General features: G+C 50.9%; 16 protein-coding genes across 16 annotated transcripts; 7 read left to right on the forward strand and 9 right to left on the reverse strand.

Moving 5' to 3' along the window:
• Positions 1–714: 714 nt before the first annotated feature.
• Positions 715–2,568, forward strand: SYO1 (Syo1p; the record flags this gene model as incomplete). Its single annotated transcript, XM_002553286.1, has 1 exon — positions 715–2,568. One exon carries the CDS (start codon positions 715–717, stop codon positions 2,566–2,568), a length of 1,854 nt encoding a protein of 617 aa, XP_002553332.1.
• A 161-nt stretch (positions 2,569–2,729) lies between these two features.
• Positions 2,730–3,294, reverse strand: UBC9 (E2 SUMO-conjugating protein UBC9; the record flags this gene model as incomplete). The annotated part of the gene is made up of 2 exons (XM_002553287.1): positions 2,730–3,165; positions 3,257–3,294. 2 exons carry the CDS (start codon positions 3,292–3,294, stop codon positions 2,730–2,732), a joined length of 474 nt encoding a protein of 157 aa, XP_002553333.1.
• A 176-nt stretch (positions 3,295–3,470) lies between these two features.
• On the forward strand, positions 3,471–4,397 carry PEX19 (Pex19p; the record flags this gene model as incomplete). Its single annotated transcript, XM_002553288.1, has 1 exon — positions 3,471–4,397. The coding sequence occupies one exon, from the start codon at positions 3,471–3,473 to the stop codon at positions 4,395–4,397; it is 927 nt and encodes a 308-aa protein (XP_002553334.1).
• A 465-nt stretch (positions 4,398–4,862) lies between these two features.
• CCW14 (Ccw14p) lies at positions 4,863–5,645 on the forward strand (the record flags this gene model as incomplete). Its single annotated transcript, XM_002553289.1, has 1 exon — positions 4,863–5,645. The coding sequence occupies one exon, from the start codon at positions 4,863–4,865 to the stop codon at positions 5,643–5,645; it is 783 nt and encodes a 260-aa protein (XP_002553335.1).
• Positions 5,646–5,808: 163 nt separating this feature from the next.
• On the reverse strand, positions 5,809–7,059 carry ART10 (Art10p; the record flags this gene model as incomplete). The annotated part of the gene is made up of 1 exon (XM_002553290.1): positions 5,809–7,059. The coding sequence occupies one exon, from the start codon at positions 7,057–7,059 to the stop codon at positions 5,809–5,811; it is 1,251 nt and encodes a 416-aa protein (XP_002553336.1).
• Positions 7,060–7,428: 369 nt separating this feature from the next.
• Positions 7,429–8,310, forward strand: ATP10 (Atp10p; the record flags this gene model as incomplete). The annotated part of the gene is made up of 1 exon (XM_002553291.1): positions 7,429–8,310. One exon carries the CDS (start codon positions 7,429–7,431, stop codon positions 8,308–8,310), a length of 882 nt encoding a protein of 293 aa, XP_002553337.1.
• Positions 8,311–8,413: 103 nt separating this feature from the next.
• On the forward strand, positions 8,414–8,644 carry KLTH0D14454g (KLTH0D14454p; the record flags this gene model as incomplete). Its single annotated transcript, XM_002553292.1, has 1 exon — positions 8,414–8,644. The coding sequence occupies one exon, from the start codon at positions 8,414–8,416 to the stop codon at positions 8,642–8,644; it is 231 nt and encodes a 76-aa protein (XP_002553338.1).
• A 49-nt stretch (positions 8,645–8,693) lies between these two features.
• Positions 8,694–9,956, reverse strand: IDP1 (isocitrate dehydrogenase (NADP(+)) IDP1; the record flags this gene model as incomplete). The annotated part of the gene is made up of 1 exon (XM_002553293.1): positions 8,694–9,956. One exon carries the CDS (start codon positions 9,954–9,956, stop codon positions 8,694–8,696), a length of 1,263 nt encoding a protein of 420 aa, XP_002553339.1.
• A 528-nt stretch (positions 9,957–10,484) lies between these two features.
• COX8 (cytochrome c oxidase subunit VIII) lies at positions 10,485–10,709 on the reverse strand (the record flags this gene model as incomplete). Its single annotated transcript, XM_002553294.1, has 1 exon — positions 10,485–10,709. One exon carries the CDS (start codon positions 10,707–10,709, stop codon positions 10,485–10,487), a length of 225 nt encoding a protein of 74 aa, XP_002553340.1.
• A 375-nt stretch (positions 10,710–11,084) lies between these two features.
• COX9 (cytochrome c oxidase subunit VIIa) lies at positions 11,085–11,267 on the forward strand (the record flags this gene model as incomplete). The annotated part of the gene is made up of 1 exon (XM_002553295.1): positions 11,085–11,267. The coding sequence occupies one exon, from the start codon at positions 11,085–11,087 to the stop codon at positions 11,265–11,267; it is 183 nt and encodes a 60-aa protein (XP_002553341.1).
• An 87-nt stretch (positions 11,268–11,354) lies between these two features.
• On the reverse strand, positions 11,355–11,909 carry KLTH0D14542g (uncharacterized protein; the record flags this gene model as incomplete). Its single annotated transcript, XM_002553296.1, has 1 exon — positions 11,355–11,909. One exon carries the CDS (start codon positions 11,907–11,909, stop codon positions 11,355–11,357), a length of 555 nt encoding a protein of 184 aa, XP_002553342.1.
• Positions 11,910–12,086: 177 nt separating this feature from the next.
• VPS33 (tethering complex ATP-binding subunit VPS33) lies at positions 12,087–14,069 on the reverse strand (the record flags this gene model as incomplete). The annotated part of the gene is made up of 1 exon (XM_002553297.1): positions 12,087–14,069. The coding sequence occupies one exon, from the start codon at positions 14,067–14,069 to the stop codon at positions 12,087–12,089; it is 1,983 nt and encodes a 660-aa protein (XP_002553343.1).
• Positions 14,070–14,175: 106 nt separating this feature from the next.
• On the reverse strand, positions 14,176–16,500 carry AFG2 (AAA family ATPase AFG2; the record flags this gene model as incomplete). Its single annotated transcript, XM_002553298.1, has 1 exon — positions 14,176–16,500. The coding sequence occupies one exon, from the start codon at positions 16,498–16,500 to the stop codon at positions 14,176–14,178; it is 2,325 nt and encodes a 774-aa protein (XP_002553344.1).
• A 183-nt stretch (positions 16,501–16,683) lies between these two features.
• On the forward strand, positions 16,684–17,346 carry KLTH0D14608g (KLTH0D14608p; the record flags this gene model as incomplete). The annotated part of the gene is made up of 1 exon (XM_002553299.1): positions 16,684–17,346. The coding sequence occupies one exon, from the start codon at positions 16,684–16,686 to the stop codon at positions 17,344–17,346; it is 663 nt and encodes a 220-aa protein (XP_002553345.1).
• Positions 17,347–17,417: 71 nt separating this feature from the next.
• Positions 17,418–21,221, reverse strand: SKI2 (SKI complex RNA helicase subunit SKI2; the record flags this gene model as incomplete). The annotated part of the gene is made up of 1 exon (XM_002553300.1): positions 17,418–21,221. The coding sequence occupies one exon, from the start codon at positions 21,219–21,221 to the stop codon at positions 17,418–17,420; it is 3,804 nt and encodes a 1,267-aa protein (XP_002553346.1).
• Positions 21,222–22,544: 1,323 nt separating this feature from the next.
• On the reverse strand, positions 22,545–24,449 carry BDF1 (chromatin-binding protein BDF1; the record flags this gene model as incomplete). The annotated part of the gene is made up of 1 exon (XM_002553301.1): positions 22,545–24,449. One exon carries the CDS (start codon positions 24,447–24,449, stop codon positions 22,545–22,547), a length of 1,905 nt encoding a protein of 634 aa, XP_002553347.1.
• Between the last annotated feature and the right edge of the window lie 187 nt (positions 24,450–24,636).

Raw genomic sequence — 24,636 nt, forward strand, 5'->3', positions numbered from 1 at the left:
TTTGGACAAAGATGCGTGCTTTTAAACTCGCTTTTGTTGGCGATCCTATATTGAAGAATCGGTCTCGAATGCACTTTCTACAAACCTCATTAACATGCTGCTTAGCGATAAAGAAAATAGCGCTCCGTGCAAATGCGCCATCCCGCTATTATATACCAGCGTATCGGCAGATCTTAGCTTTCCGTAGTCCGATATGAATTATGTACTAATTAATGTTTGTTACGATGATTGAGCATTTCAAGTCCTTCTTTTACCCCGATACTAAGCACACGCAGTAAAAGATGGAACATAAAATTTACACAATGTAATGCGTGAAATGGCGTAGCACAACTAAACAAACGATTCTGAAGCTTGTTCTTGTGCTACCATAACTTTAAAGTGTAGTTAAGTGTTCGCTGTGCAGGAGGTAATGGATTCAGCATCGGCCACACCAAAAATCAACGACATATGGCAAAGAAGTTAAGAACAAGCAAAAAGGCGGAAACCTGAGATAGACGGTTTTATACGTGAATAAAGCTTTCTTCACGCAGTTCCATTAGCCGCCAAGTCGTGCCCACCAGTGTGCCCACGTTGCGGGTGATCTTGCATACAAAAAAATTTGAGCTCATCTCAGTCCAAGTCATCTCAGGTACCGCCCTGTATCGTTGTACAAGTCATCTTTCTCGTGAGGTCTTCAACTTATCCTGAAAGCAACGCCAATCAGTATTCACAAACATGGGCAAGTCTAAGAGGAGATCCAAGGCCTCGAGGTCGCACCTCAATCCATTAGGTGGCAAAAATAAAAGCACCAACAGGGACGAAGCAATGAGCGTAAAGAAAATTCAACCTCTGCTCAAACAACTTAATAGCGCGGCTCCGAATGATAGGGCTATGGCCCTGGGATCAGTTACAGTGCTGTGCGAAGATCCATACATGAGAAAGCTCTTTCTGAAAGAGAAGCTGTTACACCTGATCATGAGCAAGCTTTTATCTGACGACAACATGGAGATTGTTGTTGAGTCCTACGGGCTACTTAGAAACTTAGCACTAGAAGAGGGCTACGACGTTTGCGTTTTCTTATGGCGTTCTGACATCTGGACGTGCATAAAAAGTGGTCTGGAAAAACTACTTAAGTCGTTAGAATCGCTGAAGGCTAATATCAAGAGCAGCGCAGAGTCTACAAGGTTGCTTTTTGACTTTGGCGACAACTTAGTGTCGGTAGTGGTCGCGCTAACTAGTGGCTCCGATAGCATTTTGGAGGACTTCTTAAAATCTGACAAGCTGGCCTGCATGTTTTCGGTACTTGGGTCTGTGCTGAATTACGCTTTAGTGGAAAAGGATCTGAAGGTGTCTCTGAGAATTCCAGTTTCATTTTTCAATACCATTTTGGACTTCATCTACGATTTGAGCTCTGAATCTCTTGGGTTTATTGACGCAGTAGCGCAAGACGCATTCTTGGCGGAATTTGTGAAATCCTTGCCAACAATGCAACTGACGAATGCGAATGGGCTTACCACAGTGTTAATTCAAGGCATATACTTACAGTTTTTGGACATGGACGTCTCCTCTGAGCAGGTTAACGAGATACTCGGAAAAACTTGTTCAGCTATTGAGACCATTGATCTTGCTGAAATGAAGAAAAGCCTTTCAACAAAAGACTTTGATGATAGTGTAGCCAGCTTGCCTGACAAGGAAGTGTCCGGAAAGATTAAGGAACTCAACAAAAGGCGTGCTCAGGCATCAGTCAGCTTGCAGAGCATTGAGGTGACACTAGATATCATTACCGCATCCTTGGAAATCGTGGCGGCTCAAGTTGAAAGGGCGAATGCTCAGCTTGACGACTCGATGCTTCAAACTTTGACCGTTTCCTTACCCATGGTTTTCCAGTCACTTTTTGCTGACTTCAGGTCACGCATCCTTATCGCGTGGAACAACATGCTCTGGTTATACCTAACCTTGCAAATAAACTTTTTTGAGCTGCCCAATAATATGTGGCAGCACCTTTGGGACTCGCTTGTCAGTGAGACCCCTGAGGAACAAGCGGATTTTAGCATGAGGCTTGGTAAGCTGGGCGTGATGTGGGCACTTTTGAAGACCGCGCAAATGCAAGAGGACAATGTTGCGTTTTTGAGCAAGTTTAACTGCGCCAACTCTGCGTTCGTTGAAGCGATAGAAACTCAATATAACCTCGTCCAAGAACTTGATCCAAGCGAGGACCAGGAGCTCAAACAGAGATGCATCGGTATACTGGCGTGCCTTGCTTCACTTCCTGGCCATGTTGAGCTTAACCGCCAAATTGGTCAGTTTTTGATCCAAAAACTTGCGGACGAGCATACTCCAGCCGCTACCATGATCGATATTTCCGACGCATTGTTCGACATCTACAGCGATGCGAACTTTGATTATGATGAACCAGTGTTCGTTGGCGATGGGTTTATCAATGTTCTCCAGGAAAAGGTCCTGCCGAGCATGAGAAAGTGCTTCAAATTTGTAGATAAGAACAAGGACCCAGAACTTAAAGCCAGGTCTCAAAGTTGCTTTGGCACGATGGAACGGTTCATCCATTACAAAGTTGACGAGCGCAAGTAGTTTTAACTAGGACTTTATGTACCATAGCCAATAGAGAACAATCACACAATTAATGTTACATAAGAAAGTGTTCTGGTACGGAATGTTGAAGCCCCACGAAAAATGCGATAGTAACCAATACTAGAGCCCTCCTGTAGGGACCTAGGCCGAGCTATGGCAACTCACTTCGTGTATCTTTTAGCCTGCTCTATCACTTTCCTTTCGTACTCCTTCACGTTTTTGGAGAAGGCTCGCCACGCCGGTTCTTGCGCAGGCGAGTTGGGGTTGGGACTGTCCAAGAGATCCTGCACCCCCAGCGCGATCTGCTTAAGGGTAATAGCGGGCCTCCAGTCCTGGTCCTCATTCAAAATACTCAGGCACACCGTTCCACTGGGGTATATATTCGGGTGGTAGAACCCGGCGGGGAACTTCACTTTAGGAGGTTTCGAAGGGTAATCGTCTGGATATTCGATGGTAATGGGAAACACGCCATCTTTCCAAATTGTTCCCTCTTTGCCAGGTATCCCAGCTTCCCATTTTTGTAAGTTCATAGAACCATCTGGCTTCTTGGTGGGCTTTGCGAAAAAGCCGAAGGGGTGGTCCTTTCTCCACTTCTTCCTGTTTAGCATGTTAGTTAGTGCGAGGTATACCGATACTTCTATCGCGCTCAGCGCTTGGAACAAACTCGCGCCAAATGTCGATTACATACCTTTCTTCCTGCAAACGCTGTAAACACAAACTACTCATTCCGGGCTAGGGCGATTCAATCACGCTAAGTTGCAAGGTTGTATTTGTAACTGGTTGTTTTGCTTTGTTCGATGACTTGCTGGTATTTAATTTTTATCATTGTATATATCTTATTGGAATTCAAGCTAGAGTCGATGCCAGTGAAACAGAGAAGAAATCCGAAAGACCTTTGAATCATGAGCTCGAACATAGATGATTACGATGACCTTGATGAGTTCCTAGAGGATCCGTCCAAGTTGGATGAAGAGCAAGCCAACACAGCTGCGGAAACTTCGAAGAGCGCGGCAGCGATGAGCAACAACAATCCCGAAACCGCTAGCGCGATTGAGGATTTACAGAGCGAATTCGCCAAGCTGATGCAAGAAGGAGGCGATTCAGAGGAGAACAAGAAAACAGTGGAAAATTTCAAGCAGTTGCTGAATGTTTTAGGGGAGGCGGGATCAGGCGACCCTGCCGCTACCACTGGGACTCGCCAACCTGCTGGGGCGACGACTGATACAGGCGCTTTCAACGGGGTGACAGGTGCGAGTACAAGCGGCAAGGGCGCTGGGTTCAAGGATATTGTGTCCAACACTTTAGACCGTCTAAAAGAGAACGGCACCAAGGTCGACACCAACCTCATGGAAGAGAAGAAAAAAGGCAACTCTGACGACATTCTATCGCAGCTGTTGGGCCAGCTAGTTGAAGGAGATGCCGATGACGAAGAGGGTGTCGAGAATGCCATCAAAAGTATGCTCAACCAAATGTCCGCCAAAGAAGTGCTCTACCAGCCGATGAAGGAAATGCATGTAGAATACACGCAGTGGATGGACGCAAACTCGGAATCTGAAGAGCACGCCGACAAATTGCCTGTGTATCGGCAGCAGTTTGAGCTGGTGGGCCGGATAGTAACCATTTACGAGCGCGACGACTACGAGGACAGCAAATACCGCGATGAGGTTGGGCAACTGCTCGACGAGCTTGAGCAGCTTGGGGAATCGCCTGTCAGTAAGGGCTTTGGGAGCGCAGACTCGGCGGACCTTAACAAGCTGCTAGAGGTTGACGGCAATGAAGACATGAGCAACATCGACAAAGAGTTGCAGGATACTTGTAAACAACAGTAATCCTGTCAGAGATGTTTACAGGCTCATCGCATACTGCGTCGCTCACTAGCGCATTCAGTCAAGAACATATGAGGCAAACTTGCTTGCAGCATCATTTATTTCACTTCATTATTTAGAAAGCGCGATCCAAAAAGCTTGGAATGAGCTGGACTTTTACGACAACGCGTCCTGATCTTTTCGGCCAGGTCAGTATTCACCGCGGACGAGCATTTCTTTAGAGAAGAGCTTTCATTGCAACTATGTCTTAATATAAAACTCATGTCGGGCTTCTCCCCGATTTCAATATCACGTGCCCTCGAGCACTTGTTATAAAAATAGTAAATAAAAAAATTTGAGAGTAAAACAAACCATCCGGATCTACAATCTTCTCCATAATTCGAAATCTTTGGTTAGGCTTGATCAAAGTACTTCTCTAGAGTTACGAGGATTCCAAGCAAACTTTAAAAGACTTCTGCGATAGCGAAAATGCGTTCTACAATTGCTTTATCTGCCGCCATCTCTGTTGTGGGTTTCGCTAGTGGTGTTCTAGCTACCCCTCCAGCTTGCTTGCTGGCTTGTGTCGCGCAGGTCACCAAGAAGTCGTCTACTTGCGACCTGGACGCAGTCTCCTGCGTGTGCGAGAAGCAGGCCGGCGATGTCAAGAGCTGCTTGGACTCCGCGTGCCCTAACGGCGACGCGGACTCTGCGTACTCTGCTTTCAAGAGCTCGTGCTCCGAGCAAAACGCCTCTGTGAGCTCTGCTTCTTCTTCCGCGTCGAAGAGCTCTTCCGCCTCTACTTCTCACAGCTCTTCCTCCTCTTCTGCGTCGAGCACCTCGTCTGCTTCCAAGAGCTCTTCTGCTTCTAGCACTTCTGCTTCTGCTTCCAGCAGCTCCAGCTCTGCTTCACCTTCTAGCAGCTCTGCTTCACCTTCTAGCAGCTCCGCTTCATCTTCTAACAGCTCCGCTCCAGCTTCTAGCAGCTCTGCTTCTGCTTCCGGCACTTCTGCTTCTGCTTCCAGCAGCTCCAGCTCTGCTTCCCAGAGCTCTTCTGCCCCTGCTTCTAGCTCTTCTGCCCCAGTGTCCAGCTCTTCCGCTGTTTCATCCACTGCAATTAGCTCTTCCACAACCCCGTCCTTTTCATCCTACTCTTCGGCCACCTCTTCATCTAGCTCCGAGGTTGTTATTTCTACCCAAACCGATGCCGCTGGCGCTCTAGGTGTTGGGTCCGGTTTGGTGGGCGGTTTGTTGGTCGCTGGTATGCTATTGTAAGCAGTTTGAGCCGCTGCCAAAAGATGATACCCAAAAGCTTCAATTCTGAATAAAAATAGTATGTTTTGTCTATAAGACTGCATGTGCATTGCATGCCGCTGTGTACTTTTGCAACTGAAAACTAAACCAAGCAATAATCCATGCGAGCCTGTTTACGTAGCCATTATTTAAGGTAAACGGGTGGAGCATCCGAAACGTCGTACCTTGGCAAAGGCTCATGCTCTTCGGCGGAGGCAAGGGAAATAGCGCTTGTTGTAGTTGACATGTCTATTTCGAAGCTCTTTCCATTTGCGCTCAATGTCAAGGTCAGATGAAACTTGAAGGCGCGTCGTATATTGCAGCAAACAAAACTGAACAACTTGTTTCCTTGGAATATGAGGTTCTCCTCATTGAATCTGTAGCTTGCTAACTCTGGGTTGTTACTGAGGTCGAGTGGCCACTCCGCGGTGCCGTTCTCCAAACAGCGTATTCTCGATGGGTCCAATTGTCGGTCCAGAGGGACATCCAAGATTGGAATCAGCCCAGTAACCGCGTTAATGTGACCTGCCGAGAGATAATTCACTACTTCGACGAGCTGCAGCCTGCAACGGGTGATTGACAGAGCAAACTTAGGGGGAGGGGGTGTTTCGAAAACCAAATATACCCTGTCAAGGCGACGAGATCCGGACTTGAAAAGGTGATCCAAACGGTGGACTTCCTGGAGACGCTTTGCTCTAACTTCGAGACGCGCTGAGAGCTCCTTCTCAAATTGTACTGCTTTTTTGGACACGAAGCTCTGCGTGCGGCCCGCGGAACTGCGCTCTTTGTTGGGGTCCGGGAAGAAATTAATCACCTCGTATGCCTCCAAAATCGGGTCTGACGGCGTCAGTCTGAACATACTCTTCCCTAGTATTAGTTGTGCTTTGACGTAATAAGTCACTGTACCCATTTTGTGATAGAAGCTTATAGGATCGTTTGCTGGGGCTTGCGACGCGATGCTGTTGAAGCTGGGCGGAAGCCGTGGCTCCTCCTCATCCTTGTTGAAGCCTGCCCCCCGAGGCCCATGGTCACCCATGCATTTGAGCCAATGCGGGATGTTCAGCTCGAATTCGTAGCTGTACGAACCCTTTGTCACTTGGAACCCTTTCCCCGGTCCGTCTAGCGCTTTGCTAACATTGGCAGGAGGGAATAGCTGCCGCTTCTGGTTCACTAACGTATGACTCGACTTCATAGGGAAGTGCGGCCGTATCAGGTTCTGTGCCTCTGGTGTCATCTCAACTATTGTCTGTGATGTACCCCGCATTGTTACAGATAGCTCTTTTATGGGCGCCGGCTTCTCCAGCTCCAGCACGACCTTTCCGGTTATAGCTTCGTTAGAAACATGGAACTCGCCATTCGCGGGCTTATTCACCAGCAACTTCAGCTTCGGGCCCATGCTCAGTTGTGTTTTGTCTTCTTTCTCACTTTCTAATGTTAGGGAAAAGTTGGAGCAGAGGCGGTTTGGGGCTTAAATTTTATGATACGAAAGCCCTGGCATCGAGAGGCAGTTACAGAAGGTTGGCGCAGCACTTGAAGGGTACTTATCCTCCCTAAGCAGTGGGTCAACGATGCTTAATGGAGCTCAGGCGGGAGACTTGGCTTTCCGAGTGCATTGGGCTTGCTTCCCCGGCTAAAATCGATATCGACATTAAAATTGTACAATTTTAAATATCTAACAACCGCAGCAGGAACAAATACTAACTCGCCAACCCAGGGTTCGAAGCCGTCAATACCAGCAGACCGCGTAGCGCGCAAGAGAATACAGATGAAAAGATATTTCAGCAGCTGCTCCAGACAGCAGTTTTTGTCGAGATTCCAAAAACATGTTGCCAACACAGCGCCAAAAGAACATGTGGTACGTGAGCTGGTGCGGCCAGTGGGGCTCCGCGAGCCTCCAAGCGGATCCACCAAATACCAAGAGGGTAACTCATTCCGCGAATTGTTCGACGACGCCAAGACAAACCAGAGGGCGCGCGAGCTGGAGCTGCAGTTTAGCAAGGGTGGGCTGTTCGACGTTTACACCTTCCGTAAGACACAGGGTAAGTTATTCCTGTCACCACAGTCGTTCTGGCGAAAGGACAGGGCGCTTTACTTTCCACACATGCACGGACGCAGCTTGAGCGACAGCAAGCCGCAGAACGTGGAGGACCTTATGCGAGGTAAGATTTCGGTGGTACGCATATTCACGAGTGCCGCTGGGGATGAGCTGGGCAAGTCGTACTTCCGAGGCGATGGCAGCGACTATCTCAAGGATGAGAGCGCGCTGAACGGGCCGGAGGATTCCGTGCCGACGCAAATTGTGGAGCTCAACTTAACTGAGAACTTTTTGAAGGCCGTCTTTGCGAAACTTGCGATTGGGAAGCTCCGTTCGACGGTTCCTGCAGTGCGCCACAGTCGCTATTTCATAGGTGACCGCGACCAACTCCCATTTGGCCTCCGCGAGGACCTTCAGATTAACAATTTATACACGAGCTACGTGCTGCTGGTGGACCCCGCACTCAAGATTAGGTGGATGGGCTGCGGCGGGGCCGACAAGAAGGAATATAACCTGCTGTGGCGGTGCGTGCGCGGTCTGAAGAAGGAAGAATCAGCTGGGAAGAGCCAGCCGGAACCGAGCGCTAACGAGTCGAGTATCCGTCGTCAGTGACCGGTTATATTAGATTGTATATTCTTGTAGATATAAGCATCCTCAGCTAACTTAGCGATTCCCGCGACTGGTGGAACGAGAACGAGAACGATATCGAGAAGGCATGTACCCGACGGTAGTGCTTAGGAACGCGCAGGCCGCCTCGAAGGCACCCTCTCCGCACGCGATGATCTACCGGCGGTTCGCGAAGCCGGTCGGCAAAATGCTCACGCTGTGCGTGGGTAGCTACTATTCACTATGCTACGCGTGGGAGTGGCTGGAGAAGCGGGAGCGAGCGCTCGAGTCGCAGAAGCAGCAGCGGCGGCGGAGCTCGGAGCTGCCAGGGCCCGTGTAGAGCGTTACAAACGTTTCATAGGCGAGGTAATGTATGTACAGTGCAGATGTCAATGGATGGAGCGCAGCTCACGCTGAAGCCTGTCTTCGACGGCCTGTAGGAACTCGTCCGTGGTCACGTAGGCGGTGCGGTCGGTTTTGCCGCAGGCCAGGGCCAAGTCCTTGGTCATGATGGCGTCGTCCTGGACCGTACGTAGCGTGGCGCCCTCCAGCGCGTGGGCAAAGTCCGCAACGGCAGGGGTGCCGTCGAGGTCCGCGCGGCGGGCGAGGCCGCGGGTCCACGCGAAGATGGACGCGATGGAGTTGGTCGAGGTCTCCTTGCCCTGCTGGTGGAGGCGGAAGTGGCGGGTGACTGTGCCGTGGGCGGCCTCGCTCTCGAATGCATTGCCGTCGGGAGTGATGAGTACCGAGCTCATGAGGCCCAGCGAGCCGAAGCCCTGCGCGACGATGTCGGACTGCACGTCGCCGTCGTAGTTCTTGAGCGCGAGCACAAAGCCGCCGCGCGACTTGATCATCTGCGCGACCATGTCGTCGATGAGGCGGTGCTCGTATGAAATGCCTGCGCGCTCGAACGCCTCGCGGTACTCCGCGTCGTAAAGCTGCTGGAACAGGTCCTTGAAGCGGCCGTCGTACTGCTTGAGGATCGTGTTCTTGGTCGCGAGGAAGAGGTTGAGTTGCTTGGAGAGCGCGAGCCGGAACGACGCGTGCGCGAAGCCGCGGATCGACTCGTCCGTGTTGTACATCGCCAGCGCGACGCCGGCGCCCTCGAAGTCGTGCACGTGCAGCGTGCGGGCCGCGGCCGCGCCGCGGCCCGCAGGCCGGAACACGAGCTCCAGCTTGCCAGGCCCGGGCACCAAGGTGTCCGTGGCCCGGTACTGGTCGCCGTGCGCGTGCCGACCGATAATGATGGGCTGCTGCCAGCCGGGCACCAGCCGCGGCACGCGCGGGATCACAATGGGCTCGCGGAACACGGTGCCGCCCAGGATGTTGCGTATTGTGCCGTTAGGCGACCGCCACATGCGCTTGAGCCCGAACTCCGCGACACGTGCCTCGTCCGGAGTGATCGTCGCGCACTTCACGCCCACGCCGTGCCGCGCGATCGCGTGCGCCGCATCATGTGTGACGGCATCCTCTGTGCGGTCGCGGTTCTGGATCGAGAGATCGTAGTAGTGCAGGTCCACGTCGAGGAACGGCAGAACGAGCCGGGACCGGATGCGTGCCCAGATGACGCGCGCCATCTCATCGCCGTCGAGCTCCACGAGCGGCGACTTGACCTTGATCTTGGGCAGCGAGCTGAGGTGTCTCCTGAACATGGGGCGAGTAGTTTTGACGGTTGGTTTGGGCGGTTGGTGCTGGCGTTGGCGTTGGCGCTGGTGCTGGTGCTGGTGCTGGTGCTGTTTATATAGGCCGCCGGCGGCGGCGGCCGCCGGCGCCGACAATCGGAGGCCGAGGAGCGTTGCCTGGGGCGACTGCGGGGATGCGGGGGTATGTCACTGCTCACGAATGGTCATTCCGTCGCCATACACGCGGAATAATAATGTCTTCTTGCACGGTATATAGCGTGTATTCCTCTCACTGTGTACGTCATATTTCCAGTCGCCTAGTACGGGCGCACTTACATACACTTCTACGATTCATCACGTGTGTATTTGTTTCATTGTGCACGGCCTCATGTGATCACTGTGTACGCGGCAACGCCGCCGTACGCCACGTGATCTCGCCCGCTCGGCGACATACATGCACATGTATGAATATATATATACCACTACCTAAGGCGCCGCTTCGCTGCGCTATGCACCGCGCACGCGCGCGTGCCGGCCCGCGTCACCATCGCGGCCTCCTTACAACACGCCCGACTTCTTCAGCTGCACGTACGACGAGATGAAGGGCACCAGGAACCCCAGTGTGAAGTAGCCGAAGTGGATCACGGCGAAAGGGATTCTTCTGTTGCGCACCTTCACTGGGATGTTCGAGTACACGCCCTCCTTGAAGTGCGCGCCGGACTGTCTTGCGCTAACGGTAAACGCTCTTCTCGCGGCGATCCTGCTGGTAGCTCCGAAAATCATGCTGTGTCTTGTTCTTGGTTTGTGTATGCGCTGTGCGATGCTATGCTGTGCTGTGCTGCAGTGCTATGCTATTGTCTCGTCTTTCTCTTGCCCAGCTCGTGCTCCCGGCGTAGTTGGTCGCGCGAGAGATGCGCTGGGAACTCTGCGAATGTCCCAAGTTCTTCGTAGCACGTCTTACGAGCGAAAAGGCCGAGCAAACCAGGCGACGTGATTGGCCGCGGGGCCCAGCCGTGAAAAAACTAGCCCGGCAAGGCGATATATCTGGCGCAGAAGCAGAAATCGACAGGGCCAGAGCAGCGAAATATCACAGCGCGGCACAGCACACTCAGCACAGGCTACCGTTAACCGCTTTCACATCATCACAGCACTACACACATGTCGGCCATCGCACCTATCACGGGAACGCTCAAGAAGAGAATCATCGCAGACATCACAATCGGGTTCGCCATCGGAGGCGTGATGGGAGGCTACTGGTGGTGGGGATTCCACAAGAACGTCATCAACAAGCGTGAGGCGTTCTACGCGCAGCTGGCCGCCGAGAAGCAGGCCGAGAACTGAGCGCTGCAGAGCGAATACCGACTAGCGCGCCGTTATTTCTTATGTACGCTGCTGTATAAAACATTGCATCGATTTACCACTTTTGCTTCAGTCCAGGTCGAGTTCGCGCTGCGCGAGGCGCTGCGCGAACTCGCGCGCGCACGCGAGTGCGAACGCGTGGTCCGTGGCCTGCGCAAGACCGCTGACGGTCAGCACGGCGACGGGCGCGTCGAGGCCCTCAACACGCAGCGGCAGCGCGCCGCCGTGGAACGCGTACTCGGCGGGATCCACGAAGTAGGCGTCCTGCATGGTCAGCGAGGCGCGCTGCTGCTGCTTCGCGGCCAGCTTGCGGCCCATCACGAAGCTCGAACAGCCAAAGCGCACCGCGGTGCGGCGCTTGCGCGCGACCCAGATGTCGTTGTCGAGCGCGGTGCCCGCGTTCGTGGTCGCGTGGAACACGCACTGCCCACTAGGCAGCGACAAGTCCACGACGAGCGCGTCCGCGGGGAACAGCTCGCGCGCCCACTGGCGCACCTTGCAGCCGAGGTCGAACGCGACCTCGAAGTCGAACCGCGCGAACACGTACTCACGCTCGAGTGCGCGCAGCTCCTCGAGCGGCAACGACGGCATTTTATCGCAAAACTTCTTGTCGAACTCAAGCATGTTTGTTTGACTGATTGGTCCTGCTCGTCTGGCGCTGTCGCGCAGGTGCGCCAGCGTCGCGGGCCGGCCCCTTTATGGAGCGCGGGAGAGGCCGTTGCGCACACTATTGATCACGTGTGACATTTGAGTCACGTGTGATATGTCGCGCCAAACGGCGCTCGGCGGCTAAACTCACACTTAGCCGCCGAGCTCGATCCGCGCGCCGCCTGCTATCCCATCCGCGAGCACGATAAAGCGCTTGTGGACGCCCTTCCGTCGCAGCTGGCCCGACAGGAACTGCAGTGTCGCCACCTCGCCCACGGTCGCCCCGCCCACGAACACGACCAGCACTGGGTCCGCGCCCTCGCTTTTGCCGATGATCTTGGTCCGTGCCGCGCCCGACGCGTCCCACTTCTGCTCGCGTACCTTGTCGCGCCCGTACTGCTGCCCGAACAGCTCCTCCAGCCCGCGCCACGACGGCGTGCGCGAGATAATGAAGGGCTGCTGCGACGAAAACGTCTTGGTGACTATTGACCGGTCGTACAGCAGCTGCACCATTCGCGTGACCACGGGGACGGAGCCGCAGTACGCGAACGACGCGTCCAGCGGCCTCCCCGGGTCGCTCTCGCCCTCCTGCTGGGGCACCAGGTCCAGGTACGCCGCGAACGAGTTGAAGTCGTGCCACGGCGAGTGCTCTGCCGCGTTCTGCTTGCTCACGAACATCCCGGCGCGGGCTAGCCGCTGCAGACGGAAGACAGCATTGACGCCCCACGCGTCGCACATCTCGGTCCGTATCAGGTTGTACTCGCGCTCGCGCACACCGTTGCACGTCAACGACAGGATGCAGCAAAGCCGGACGAGCGCGGAGCGTGGCAACTGGCCCTCGTACAGGAGCTCCAGAATCCTGTCGCAGCTCGCGCGCTGGCTCGCGTTTCCGGTTACTAGGTCCTGCTCCAGCTCTACCACCCGGTTGAACAGAGACTCTTCTTCGCCGTCCTCCAGCTCGCTGACCTCACTCACCACCTTGGACGACAGCGTTGTGTGCAGCTTCAGTATCTTTTGCCGCTCTTGCAGGGACCCGAGGTTTTCCACGAACTGCTTGATCTCGCCAACACTCTCCGCCTGGTGCCTTGCGTCGTATTCTGTTTGTAATTCCCGCGCAAGCTCGTTGAGCCGGGGTCCCAACGCTCCAAAGTTCTTGAACTTCAGCTCGTTCCACACTTCGTCCTTGGTGTAGTCGAGCGTCTTGACCTCCACGTCCGTGAGCGTTGGCGGGTTTACCAGGCTTGTCCCTCGCAGTTCGTAGAGGTCATCCAGAATGCCAGCGTACGTAAGCTGCGAGCACAGGGGCGTCAGCAGATCCATGTCTCTTTCTACCACGACCAGGTTGCACTGCAACCCGGAATGGCGGGCGCCGTAAAGCGTGTCTTCCACAAACCGATCGTTCTCATCTTTTCGGCCCTCTAAGCTGCTTCGTACGTGGTCTACTAGTTTATGCGAGGTGTTCCCGAAAGATGCCGCGTGCGTAACTGCGAGCCCTGCTTCCTTCAGCACAACCTGGACTGCATTCGACAGGTTCTGGATCAACACCTCGCGCGTAGCCTTCTGCAAAGTCTTCACAGCAGGCGCATACAGGCTGTCGCCGTCGGCGTTGTACAGCACTTCGCAACTCAGCAAGTTGTCATCCAAAGTGCAAGTGGGCAGCACAAACCACGGGGATATGGGCACCGCCGAGTCCAATTGAAGGCTAAGATGGTGTGGCAGCTTTCCTTGTTTATTTGACGGCTCCGTCTCCCACGATACGTAGACCAGGTGAGCCTTGCGGTCTTTGAAATTCTTGATAACCCTAGTTAGCCCTTCTGGCAAACGTATATCTGACCTTACGTCGACAAGGAAGACCAATTGATACTCGCTCACTGAAAGCACCTCTTCAATGTTCTTCGCACAGTTCGCGTCATCAGTTATAATATGCAAGACAGCGCTCGACTCCTTCAGTTGGCTAAAGGTGCACAGCCCGTTCAGATATCGCACCAGCTTCTGCTGAACGACCAAAACCTGAGGACTTTCCCCATCCGAGACACGGCTCAGCACATTGAGCAAGTTGTCTCGCACGGTCCGCCTAAATTTCCGGGTGTTGATTGTCTTGCTCATCGGCCCGCTCACGTAGTCCCTGTTATACATAGAAAAAGTTCCTCATCTTAGTCCTAAACCAGAAGCTTCACTAAAATCTGATAAATTAAAAGCGTGCCGAGTGATATCAACACCATTACATGTTTAAACAAAAACCTCAGGCAGAGATTCCGCTGCGCGACTGGAACTCAGCATAGTACTCTAGCATTTCCTTGTCAATGCCTCTTGAAATTCCAGCAATAGCTTTATCAAAGTGTTTTCTATCAACCTTTTCTGCATCGAGGTTTTCCATGATGGCCGCCAATCCGGCTTCCTGGCAGAGCAGTACCACTTCCGCGCCTGAGCAACCCTCCGTCTTTTGAGCAAACTCCTGAAGGAGGGCGTCTGAGTCTATCAAATGGAAATCCTTGGTGCTCTTTCTCAATATCTGTAGTCTAGCCTCAAAGTCTGGAGGACCCACGTAAATGTGGCGATCTAATCTCCCCGGCCGCAGCAGGGCTGCATCGATCTCGTCGGGGCGGTTGGTCGCAGCAACTATCACTACACCATTCAGTTCTTCGACACCGTCGATTTCGTTCAAAAGAGAAGTTAAAACATGGTTTGCGGCAGAAGTTGACCCTCCAGAGTCTCTGTCTGGCGACAAAGCATCGATTTCATCGAAAAATATGATACTGGGTGCAGCAGCTCTGGCCTTTCTGAACACTTCCCTAATGGCGCGCTCAGATTCTCCGACATATTTGTTGAAAATCTCGGGGCCTTTCACTGCAAGGAAGTTGACTCCAGACTCGGTAGCCAAGGCTTTGGCCGTTAACGTCTTGGAACAACCAGGGGGGCCGTACAACAAAACACCCTTGGGAGCTGAAACACTGAGCCTTGAGAATGACTCGGGTGCTTCCAAAGGAAGCTGTATCATTTCCTTCATCTTTAACTTGAGATCCTCCTGGCCGCCGATATCAGACCAATACACTTTGGGCATCTCAAGGAAGATTTCTCTCATAGCGCTAGGGCGGATTTCTGCCATCGCGTCCTCTACATCCCTCATAGTTATCTTCATTTCATCCTTGGTCAAGCTGTGGGATACACCCCGTTGTAGAGTTTTCATTACCGCTTCCCGACACAGTGCAACCAAGTCTGCCCCGACATATCCATGCGTCTTGGAAGCTATCGCCTGGATATCTTCTAAGGTGAGCTCGTGGCGCTTTTCTGAGACTTTTCTAAATTGTTTTAAAAGAATATCGTGCCGAGATTCAACATCAGGTATCCCAATTTCTACCTCTTGATCTAGTCTTCCAGGCCTTCTTAAGGCCATGTCGACAGCATTAGGTCTATTGGTTGCGGCTACAACAACAACACGACCTGTACTGCCCATTCCGTCCATTAAAGTAAGCAATGTGGCAACCACGCGGCTTTCGACTTCACCAGAGTCGTCGCTGGTTCGACTTGGAGCTAAGGAGTCGATCTCATCGATGAAAATGATAGAAGGTTGGTAAATACGTGCTTCGTTGAAGATATCTCTCAGCGCTGCTTCTGTTTCACCCAGGTATTTGGACACTATCGAGGGCCCGTTGATAGTCAACACATGAGCATTTGCTTCGCTTGCAACGCACCTTAAAAGCATTGTCTTTCCGGTTCCCGGGGGGCCATGCAATAGTATTCCTCGTGGTGGTGTTACTCCAAAGTCTGCAAACAATGTTGGCTGATGCAGCGGCAGCTCGATGGTACGTTTCAGCAACTCTATCTCTTTCTGAAGGCCACCAACACTGTTATAACTCATCGCCGAAGGCAGGCTGTATTTCGTTGAAGGAGCAGTTTCTGTACTGTAATTGACTTTGCTAGAGCCTTTACGGAAGATCGCAGGAGGCGACAGGTAAAAAATGCTGTTTCCAGAGCTGGAAGAGTCGAGTGAAAGTTGCGATATATCGGGTAGGTCTTCGACACACATGTCATTGATATCGAGAATTACTAGATCAAGTTTCAAGTCCTCAGTAACCTGGCGCTCCGGAAACGCCATCCCCGGCATAATAAGGCCACATTCGTCTAGCAACTTTTCAATGCTCTTAGCCGCAGCAGATGGAATCTCGACACCCTGAAGAGACCCAATAGTAACGCTTGAAGCGTATTCGGGCTGCGAAACTATTTTTTTCACCTCTAAGCGGTCGCCGAGAATAAGGTTCCCCACGGCTCTTAGCGGTTCCGAAATCTGTACAACATTATCGGGTTGGGATTCATCTCCAACCTGCGCGATCGCCACAACGCCGTTTTCGCCAACCCTTCCAACGACGCACATACCGGAGTTAGAGATTTCAAGTGCCTCCATAACTTTCTTGCTCATCAAGGCGTTGCTGATGGATCTATCATCTTGTTTGTTGGTCGGCCGTGTAATGAAAGCTGTAGGTAGCTTGAATTTTGGAGCTCTTGGCTCGTCAGAGCTAGAACTACTACTTTTCTTCTTACTGGATGATCCAGACGCCTTACTCGCCATAGTAATTGGTAGGCTTGCTCGGTGGTTAATACTGCGCGGTAGATGAGCTTGAAGCGATGAGCTTCGCTATTCTTCCAAAAAAAATCATTTAGTTGCATCAAACGTGATCTTTACTGGGGCAACGCAAAGTACACATATTCTCTGCACCTTTATTGCCCCTCGTAGCTGCTCCGTCTTTGGCCAATGGCCCAATTTGTTAGTAACTGCTCAAACGCTTTGGCGAGGCTGGCATTTTTTCGAAACTCTGTCCAGTGTAGTTGGCGTTTTGGTGCTAGAAGAGAGTTTGGTGGAACAAATCGTATTCCCAGGAAAAATTGGAGCAAAGACGCTGAGAGAATAAAAGTCTTTGGGGAGCAACTGGACTTCAGCAAGTATGGGGTTTCCTGCAAAGAGCCGCAAGAGGTTTCTAAATGTCTTTACCCGAAAAAGGACTGCGCAGTACGGATGCCTGATGGGCAGAGATTTCAGGTCGGGCACCTTCAGATATTGGGCCACTCACTCCTCAGGGTTAGCGTCAACAAAGCGCTCTTGAGTGTTTTTAAAAGATCGCCTCAAGACATATCCGGATTTGACTTTAATTACAGTGACAAAATGGGCCACCTTAGCACATCAAAGAGATTCATCAGCTCACTGCTGCGACGATACATAAGACAACGGTACGAGAAGCTCGCACGCATCCCGATGGCTGAAAGTGCTGTACCTTTGAGGGTTCAAAAGGTCTTCGACCAAAGGTCTTTCCATGCGTTGATCGGCTATATTAGCCTCACGAACGATAGAGAAGCCGTTGATCGCTTATTGCAAGAGAAGCTTGCCAAGCCGATCATGAAAGGCGTTTTCGGCCATTAAGCTCCAAAATATTTACTTCGCTTGTATATATACACCACTAATTTTTTGAAACAACAATCGCTTTCTGTTGCTCACAAGTACAAACTTGCCGCGAAAACAATATCTCTTTTGATCAATTCCTGAGCTTGAGACATTTTCATGTGCAAATTCGAATTGCCAATAATGATGGACGCTGTCTTCACTTCTCTGCAAATCTCATCTAAACGCGTTATGACCCTCACAATAGTTCCCTCTGATTCCACGCTCATCTCCATAATTTCTTTGAAAGATAGCCCACGCGCCCATTCATACACCACGTTCATGAGAGCAAATCTCTTCTTTTCCAAAAATTCGGCTTCGTCTTTCGTCAGAGGTACTTGATGCTTTTCGTAAACGTTCAGCATCGCTTTATAAATCTCTTGGATTCTTGCTTTGCCCTTGGTTAGACGCGGGGTTGTTACGAGAGGCTCCTCTTCGCGTGTTCTGCCCTCATAGACAAATACTGATAGCAGAGCAACAATTTCCTCCGGCTCGAAGTCACCCAAAAAGTTGTCCAAAATTAACTCTGTCAAAACTAGTTCATAGCCTGAGTTGATTTCACACGCAACCCTTCCCTTCAGTAACACATTGTGGTTCTGATCTATGAAGCCTGCGTCTTTCAAGACAGACAGACGCTGCTCATAGTCCGGTAGCAGAGACAAATTCTGATCGGACATCAAATGGTACAAGGACTTGATGTCACGTTGAATTTCGAACTCTTTGTATTTGGGTAAGAAGTGAACGTCGAAATTGGGGCACCTGGAACACTCGTAAGAAGCAAGTTCAGTCTTGATCTTTTCTCTATCAAGAACAGCTTGGTGGATCTTCAAACTTCCCTTCTTCTCATATTTTGTTTCCCTCAACTTACGAGATATCCTTATTATAAGAGATACCTCACTCTTAAATTTGTCAATGACTTCCGGTTCTTGTTTCATAATGTCAGTCATGGGCACATCTAATGTGAATGCACTAATGATTTCGATGCTATCCATTGAAATGTTCTCCATGAAAAACTCAATCTTCTCGAATGGCTTGAAGTTATTCTTTACAAAGTCTGGAATCGTTGACAAGTATGGCAAATGATTTGGCTGACCATTTTCTAAAGTGCTTGGATTTGTGATTGTCATCACCACAACCTGGCCTTCTTTTGGTAGATTTCTGAACACAAATCCGAGTTTGGCACAATCGTTAAGATCTCTAAAAAGTATCAAGCGGCCGACGTTAAGAACACGGAAAACGCTGCTTCCGCTTGAAAGCTCGTTCATTAAATCTTTCGTGCACTCTTTGTACCTGATAGTGGCATCAAGGGCTTTGTCAAGATCCTTCTCACAATGAGGACATTCATAGAATTCAATGCTATCCAGTTGACTTTGTAATGACTTGATTTTGTTCTCATGTTCCGGCAGTAGCGTCTGCTTGCTGTTTTCACTGAAAGAGTATTTAATCATTTCCTCCACACGTAGAGCCTCAATTCTTAGAAGGTTCAAAATCATATTGTATGTTAGTCTGAATTGCGACTGCAATCTTGTAGGCACGCCCAGGGCGACCTCTTTAAACGATGCTTGCTCCAGAGGAGACGTATAAGACATGACAATTACGGTACCTGTTTTGTCGAGACCCCTACGACCAGCTCTCCCGGCCATCTGGGTGAATTCACCAGGATTTAGGTTACGCAGACTGTTACCATCGTGCTTTTGAATCTCGCTGAATACAACAGTTCTTGTAGGAAGATTCAGCCCCATTGCAAATGTTTCAGTCGCAAACAGTACCCTAATCAGCCCTTTGGCGAATAACAGCTCGATTAGTTCTTTAACAATAGGCAAAAGACCGCCATGATGAACCGCAATACCTCTTTCCACGAGGGATTTCATTTTAATAATTTGCGGTAGGTCTCTATCCTCCTTTTTCAAACGTGTCACTGATTTCTCCACGAACATGTGGATCTGTGACCTCTCTTTAGCTGTACAGAAGTTGATGCCATCTAGCCAGTCCGCATAGTCTTCGCAGCGCTTCTTACTAAAAACAAATATGACTGCGGGCAGTAAATCCTTCGATTTCAGATGATTGACGAGGTTAGTCCAGGTTTTTTTGTTTGGCCCGCTTCGTTTGAAGAAGTCACTCCTGTTGGAGCCTACGGCACCCGCTCCGCGAGAGCCTCCGCGCCCTGCACCCCCTCGACCTGCTCCTCCCCCACGAGCGCTTCCGCCGCGGCCGCGAGACGCTCCTGGTTTTTCGTTTTTACGGTCTGGTGGGCCACTTTTTCCTGAAACAAGCTCCTTATGAGCTTTAAAGTTAGCCTCAAGAAATTCTCTCTTTTCATTAATCACAGGAACCAGCCTATCCTTCGCCCATATGTTAATTTCCAGAGGAACTGGTCTTTTTGGCGTTGAGATGACATAGATATTCTTTTGCTTGGTCCTTCCGATCCAATTAGCGAATTCATAGGTGTTAGGAACTGTTGCGGATAGCAGAATGAATTTAACATGCTGAGGCAGCATGATTATAACTTCTTCCCACACGACACCTCGATCTTGATCATTAACATAATGGACTTCATCAAAAATCACGAACTCAACATCTCTGATCAAATCAGCGCCACGGTACAACATTGATCTCAGAATTTCAGTAGTCATGATAAGACAGTTCGCCTCTGGATTTATTTGAACGTCACCAGTAATTAAACCGACATCAACGTCTTCAAAATCTTCTTTAAAATCTCTGAACTTTTGGTTGGATAAAGCCTTAATAGGTGAGGTGTAAATGGTCTTTGTCATATTTCTCTTGGCCATTGCGATTGCATACTCAGCCACAACTGTCTTACCAGCTGATGTATGTGCAGCAACGAAGACAGAATCACCTTGCTCAAGATGATAAACTGCCTCCTTCTGAAAAACATCAAGCTCAAAAGGCCACGTTCTTGCAGGGCTCGGCACCAGTTCATCGAAGTTCTCAATCTTGTGGTTCAAATCTACCACATGGGCCCACTCCTTGCGCCCCAAATCATTTTTCGCCTTACGAATAGTACGCCCAAAATCGATTCCAACGGGCAACAGATCATCAATTTCAACATCAGAATCCTGGGCCGCGTTACCTAAGATTGCCTCGGAAGCATCTTTTTCAAGTTTGCTATCCTCTTTGCGCCGGTTCTCGCTGATTTCCTGGAGATTCTCCAGCTCGTTATCAATCTCATTCAAAGCGTTCAGCTCTTCTATCTGGTTGCTACCATCCATACTAATTTCTTGAGGTATTATACCACGTTCCAAACCTTGCGGAATATCGAAAAGACCTTGCTCATCCCTGTGTAACAATTTTGTAGCTGATGCCATTGCAGAGGCATCAGACGCTTGTCCGAACGCAGACATTGTCAGACCGCCTGGCGTGAAAGGCAATTGACCAGTTGAACCTCTTACACTTTTGTTCTCCGTATTAATCTTACGAGAAATGGATAAAGAGTTCGAAGCGTTTGCATTGGCAATTTCGCTCAAGTTCACAGATTCTGTGTAGCTGTCAATTTTACCATCAATGCCTTTTCTCTTGAAATGGTAAGAAGTCCTCTTGAGAAGTTCAGGGATCTGTAAAAACTCTTTATAATCATAATCTGCGTCCTTTGATTTCTCTGGGTCTCCCATAAAATTCATTTCTGGCACTGTTTGGAAAAGATCAAGGAGTCCCCACGGTAAAGTGTTGGAAGGCTGTAGGAACTTGCCAATCAAATCTTCTCTATCAATCTCTTGCGAAGCGTCGTCGACAGCTCTCTTAGTCCGAACATTTTCAAACTTTTCAGAACCCTCGTTTGTGATCTCTTTAAGGCTCTGAAAGAGCTCCTCTAAGTCAAGGTTTTTGGCTTCCATTGCCATTCTTATAGGGTCTGTACAAAGCTGCTTCAGACGTACTAAGCTTCAATTAGCAGTGCATAAAATATAATGTTCGATATACTGTTTCACGAATAGAGGTAAAGTAGTCCACGGCGGCAAGCGAAGGAGCCTGATGCTCAAAGGCAGTCAGGAGGGGTGCGACTTAACTCTCAATGGGCGAGCAATCAATGTGAAACATGATGGAGGTTTTGTGAATTTTTATTTATGTTTCGGTTGGCATTTTTACAATTTAGCAAAACTACACAATTAAAGTCGCACAGCTTAAGAAGTTATCTTGAACAGTTATGTAAACAATAACATGGAGGACCCTATGCTGTAACTCAATCAGCGAAAAGCTTTGTGAACTTGATTTATTTCAACTCTATGTTATCTAGCTACCGTGTTGCAACGTGCCCGCCACCCTTTCAGCAAGGGTACTATGTATGAAACTCGGCGGTTAAAGATATTTCGCAAGCAAGTTGATTATTGTGGAAATTCAGCTGCGGTATAGCGTCTTGAGAATGCACCCACAAAGACATTAAATGACTTGCCGCGTTCGAAGCACTGAGCTTGTCAATGCCCTAAAAGTCTCGCAGGGAAGCTACCGTCTAATTTAACTTAAGCTTGAAATTCAGCAGTTCAAGGCTTCACCGAGCCTGTAATGAAGAGGAAGTTTTACTTTTACCAACCTGAGACACAAGAGCAAGAGAGTGCACATAACGGAACATGTGCGTCAACAAGGTCACTTCAAATCTCTGAGACATGGGTTCGATTTCCAGCCTCTATTACTACGAGATAGATTCCCCTCTACTATCTGTCAAAAAGTTCGAAAATATTTTTACGCAAAAGCGCGTGCACAAACCAATATTACTTAGACACTCTCCCTAAAGCCATGAGGTTGTCGCATGCAGAAGAGCGCAGTAGCTCTACTCTATAGAGGGGTAGTGTGGGCTCGTATAAACAGTCAAGGCTCCAGGAGCAGCACAGTCGGGCGTGCGAAGGTTGGAGTTGCGTAAACACCAAAATTGCACTGCTACAGATTGATATTGCAAGCAAACTTATAGGAGGGTTAAGACGGTAAGAAGTTCAAAAAAGGAACCGTACAATCCTCACTCCACCTAATAGAAACGCCGCCACCTAAACTGTGCATGACGAGTTTTGAGCAGGAACTCAGCTTTTCGCGCAGCCCGCTTGGGCTTTCAAGAACCTCTGTTCCGCATTTGGACCCCACTTCCACATCCTTGTGAGTGGAAATTACTGCCTGCCTCTGCAAACAATACTGCTTCTCACTTTGACTTTGAAGGTTTGTGGGTAGTGCTAAGAGATTCACTCTTCCTCGCTTTCGCTGCTTAAGTCATCATCATCATCACCGTCATCAGAGGAGTCATCGCCCGCAAGAAGAGCGTTGAAAGCATTGGAGTTGGTAGGCGAGGCGCCATCCAAAATAGCAAGTTTGCTTTTAATCTTCTCAATTTGCTTGTTTTGCTCCTGCTCACTTAGGGCCTTGCTCCTCCTCCTGCCTGTTTTCTTGGCATTCGATGCCGAACCCGGGGACATGGAGCTTCTCCTGAGGCTCTCATCTGCGACAGAACCGTTGCCATTGCTGGTTGCGTACTCGCGGAAAAATGTATTGAATAGCGTCAGGATAGTAGTGTTGTCCAACATGTCAATATCCAGCTCGACCTCATCGTCTTTACCAATGTCCGGCATCGATTTCCTAATCAGATCAACAGCTTTTTCTAATTTCGAAGGCGGCAGGTCGTTGATCCTTTCAGAGATGATCTTTTTCATGTCGTATGTTACAACCGCCTTCAGCTTGCTCTTTTTGCGTTTGCCGCTGGCAGCGGCATCTGTGGATCTCGATTTCTTGCGACCCGTGCGCCTCTTGCGACTGCCACGTGCCAATCTTCTCTCCTTCCGAATGCGTTCCAGTTCTTGCGTCTTGAGCTGTTGCAGTTCGACTTTCATGCGCTCCAGCTGTTGCTCAAGATACTGTATAGCTGGGTTGGTGATAGAGCTCTCGTCAATGTCATCGTCGGCGCCCGCACGGAGGTTTTCGTCGCTAGAGTAGTCGGACTCCGCGTCCTCTTCCTCTTCGTCGGATTCCTCGTCTGGGACGACTGGTCTGTCGACCCATCTGGTGTTGAAGACGTCTTCCAAACGATGCCCCATCATGTTGACAATAGTGCCGTCTGGGTTGAACGCGTAGCAGTTTTTGAAGACCAACCGGATGTCGACTTCAACTTGGTCCGCGTTTTCGTACTCCCAGTTATTCAGCTTGCGGCTCACGGTGCCCAGGTCCATTGGCTCTTTTACATAGTCAAAGTAGGTGGGGCAGTTGAGCGCGACGGGGTCAACAGGCTCCAGGAAGGGGTAGTTGAATGAGCTGTACTTTTTAGACATCAGCTCCTTGACAACCTGCTGGGCGAACTTGAGCTCGCCTTGGTGCTTCTTCGAGCGCGGCTTCGCGGTCTCGTAGGGATAGATGTCCTTGGAGCGCGGTGGGTGGATCTCGCGCTTGGGTCTGCCGTTGTGGGACTCGGCGCGGCGGATCACCACCGGGGTCTCGAGCTCGGACCTGCGCCGTTTGGCGCGTGGTCTTGGAGGCGCATCACGTGTGGGCATGCCCAGCATGTGTTTTTCGAAGCTGGCCTCGATGTTGCGGCCCATCTGCGCAATGGCCGAGCTTTCGCCGTTGAACCGCGCGCAGTTCTCGACCATCAGCTTGAAGTCCGCAGACACCTCTTCAGGCTGCGCGTATGCGTTGGCCGTGAGTTTGCGCTCGATGGTACTCAGGTCCATGGGCCGCTTGATGTAGTTGTAGTACAGTGGCACGTTCAGCGCGACGGGGTCCACGGGCTGCAGGAACGGCCGCGCGTCCTTGAGCCGCTTCACGGCCTTGATCGCCGTGGTCGCATGCTTGTGCTGGTGCTTGGGCATGGGGTCCGCGGGAAGGTTGTTCATGTCCGGCTCTGGCGGCGGCGCTGGCGCCGGCGTCAGCACCGGCGATCCGTCGCCCGCCGGGGTCTTAGTCGAAGCATCTGCTGGAGCGCCTGCCGGCGTGTCCGCGGGAGCGCCTGGCGCAGCGTCCGATGACCCGCCCGCCGGAGCGCTCGCCGGAGTACCCGCTGGAGCGCCCTCCGGCGCAGCTGCTGGCGCGCCAGCTGGCGCGGCCGCCTCCCTCGCCTTGGCGCCGTCTCCGTTTACCTCCGTCTTTACCTCCGAGGTCATGTGTGCTGGTAGTGCTTGCCTACTTACCCGGCCTCAGTCCTTGGCTGGCGGCTAGTCTCTCGTGTCTCCTGTGCACGTGCTCTCAAGCTCCTCAAGCTTCCCTCTCTCGCACTTGCTCTCGCTGTGCGCTGCTCTTTCCGGGTGGCGTAAAGTTTCGTGGCGACAAAAGCAACTGGCACGTGTTCCA

Source organism: Lachancea thermotolerans, assembly GCF_000142805.1.
Source record: "Lachancea thermotolerans CBS 6340 chromosome D complete sequence".
Taxonomy (NCBI): Eukaryota; Fungi; Ascomycota; class Saccharomycetes; order Saccharomycetales; family Saccharomycetaceae; genus Lachancea; species Lachancea thermotolerans.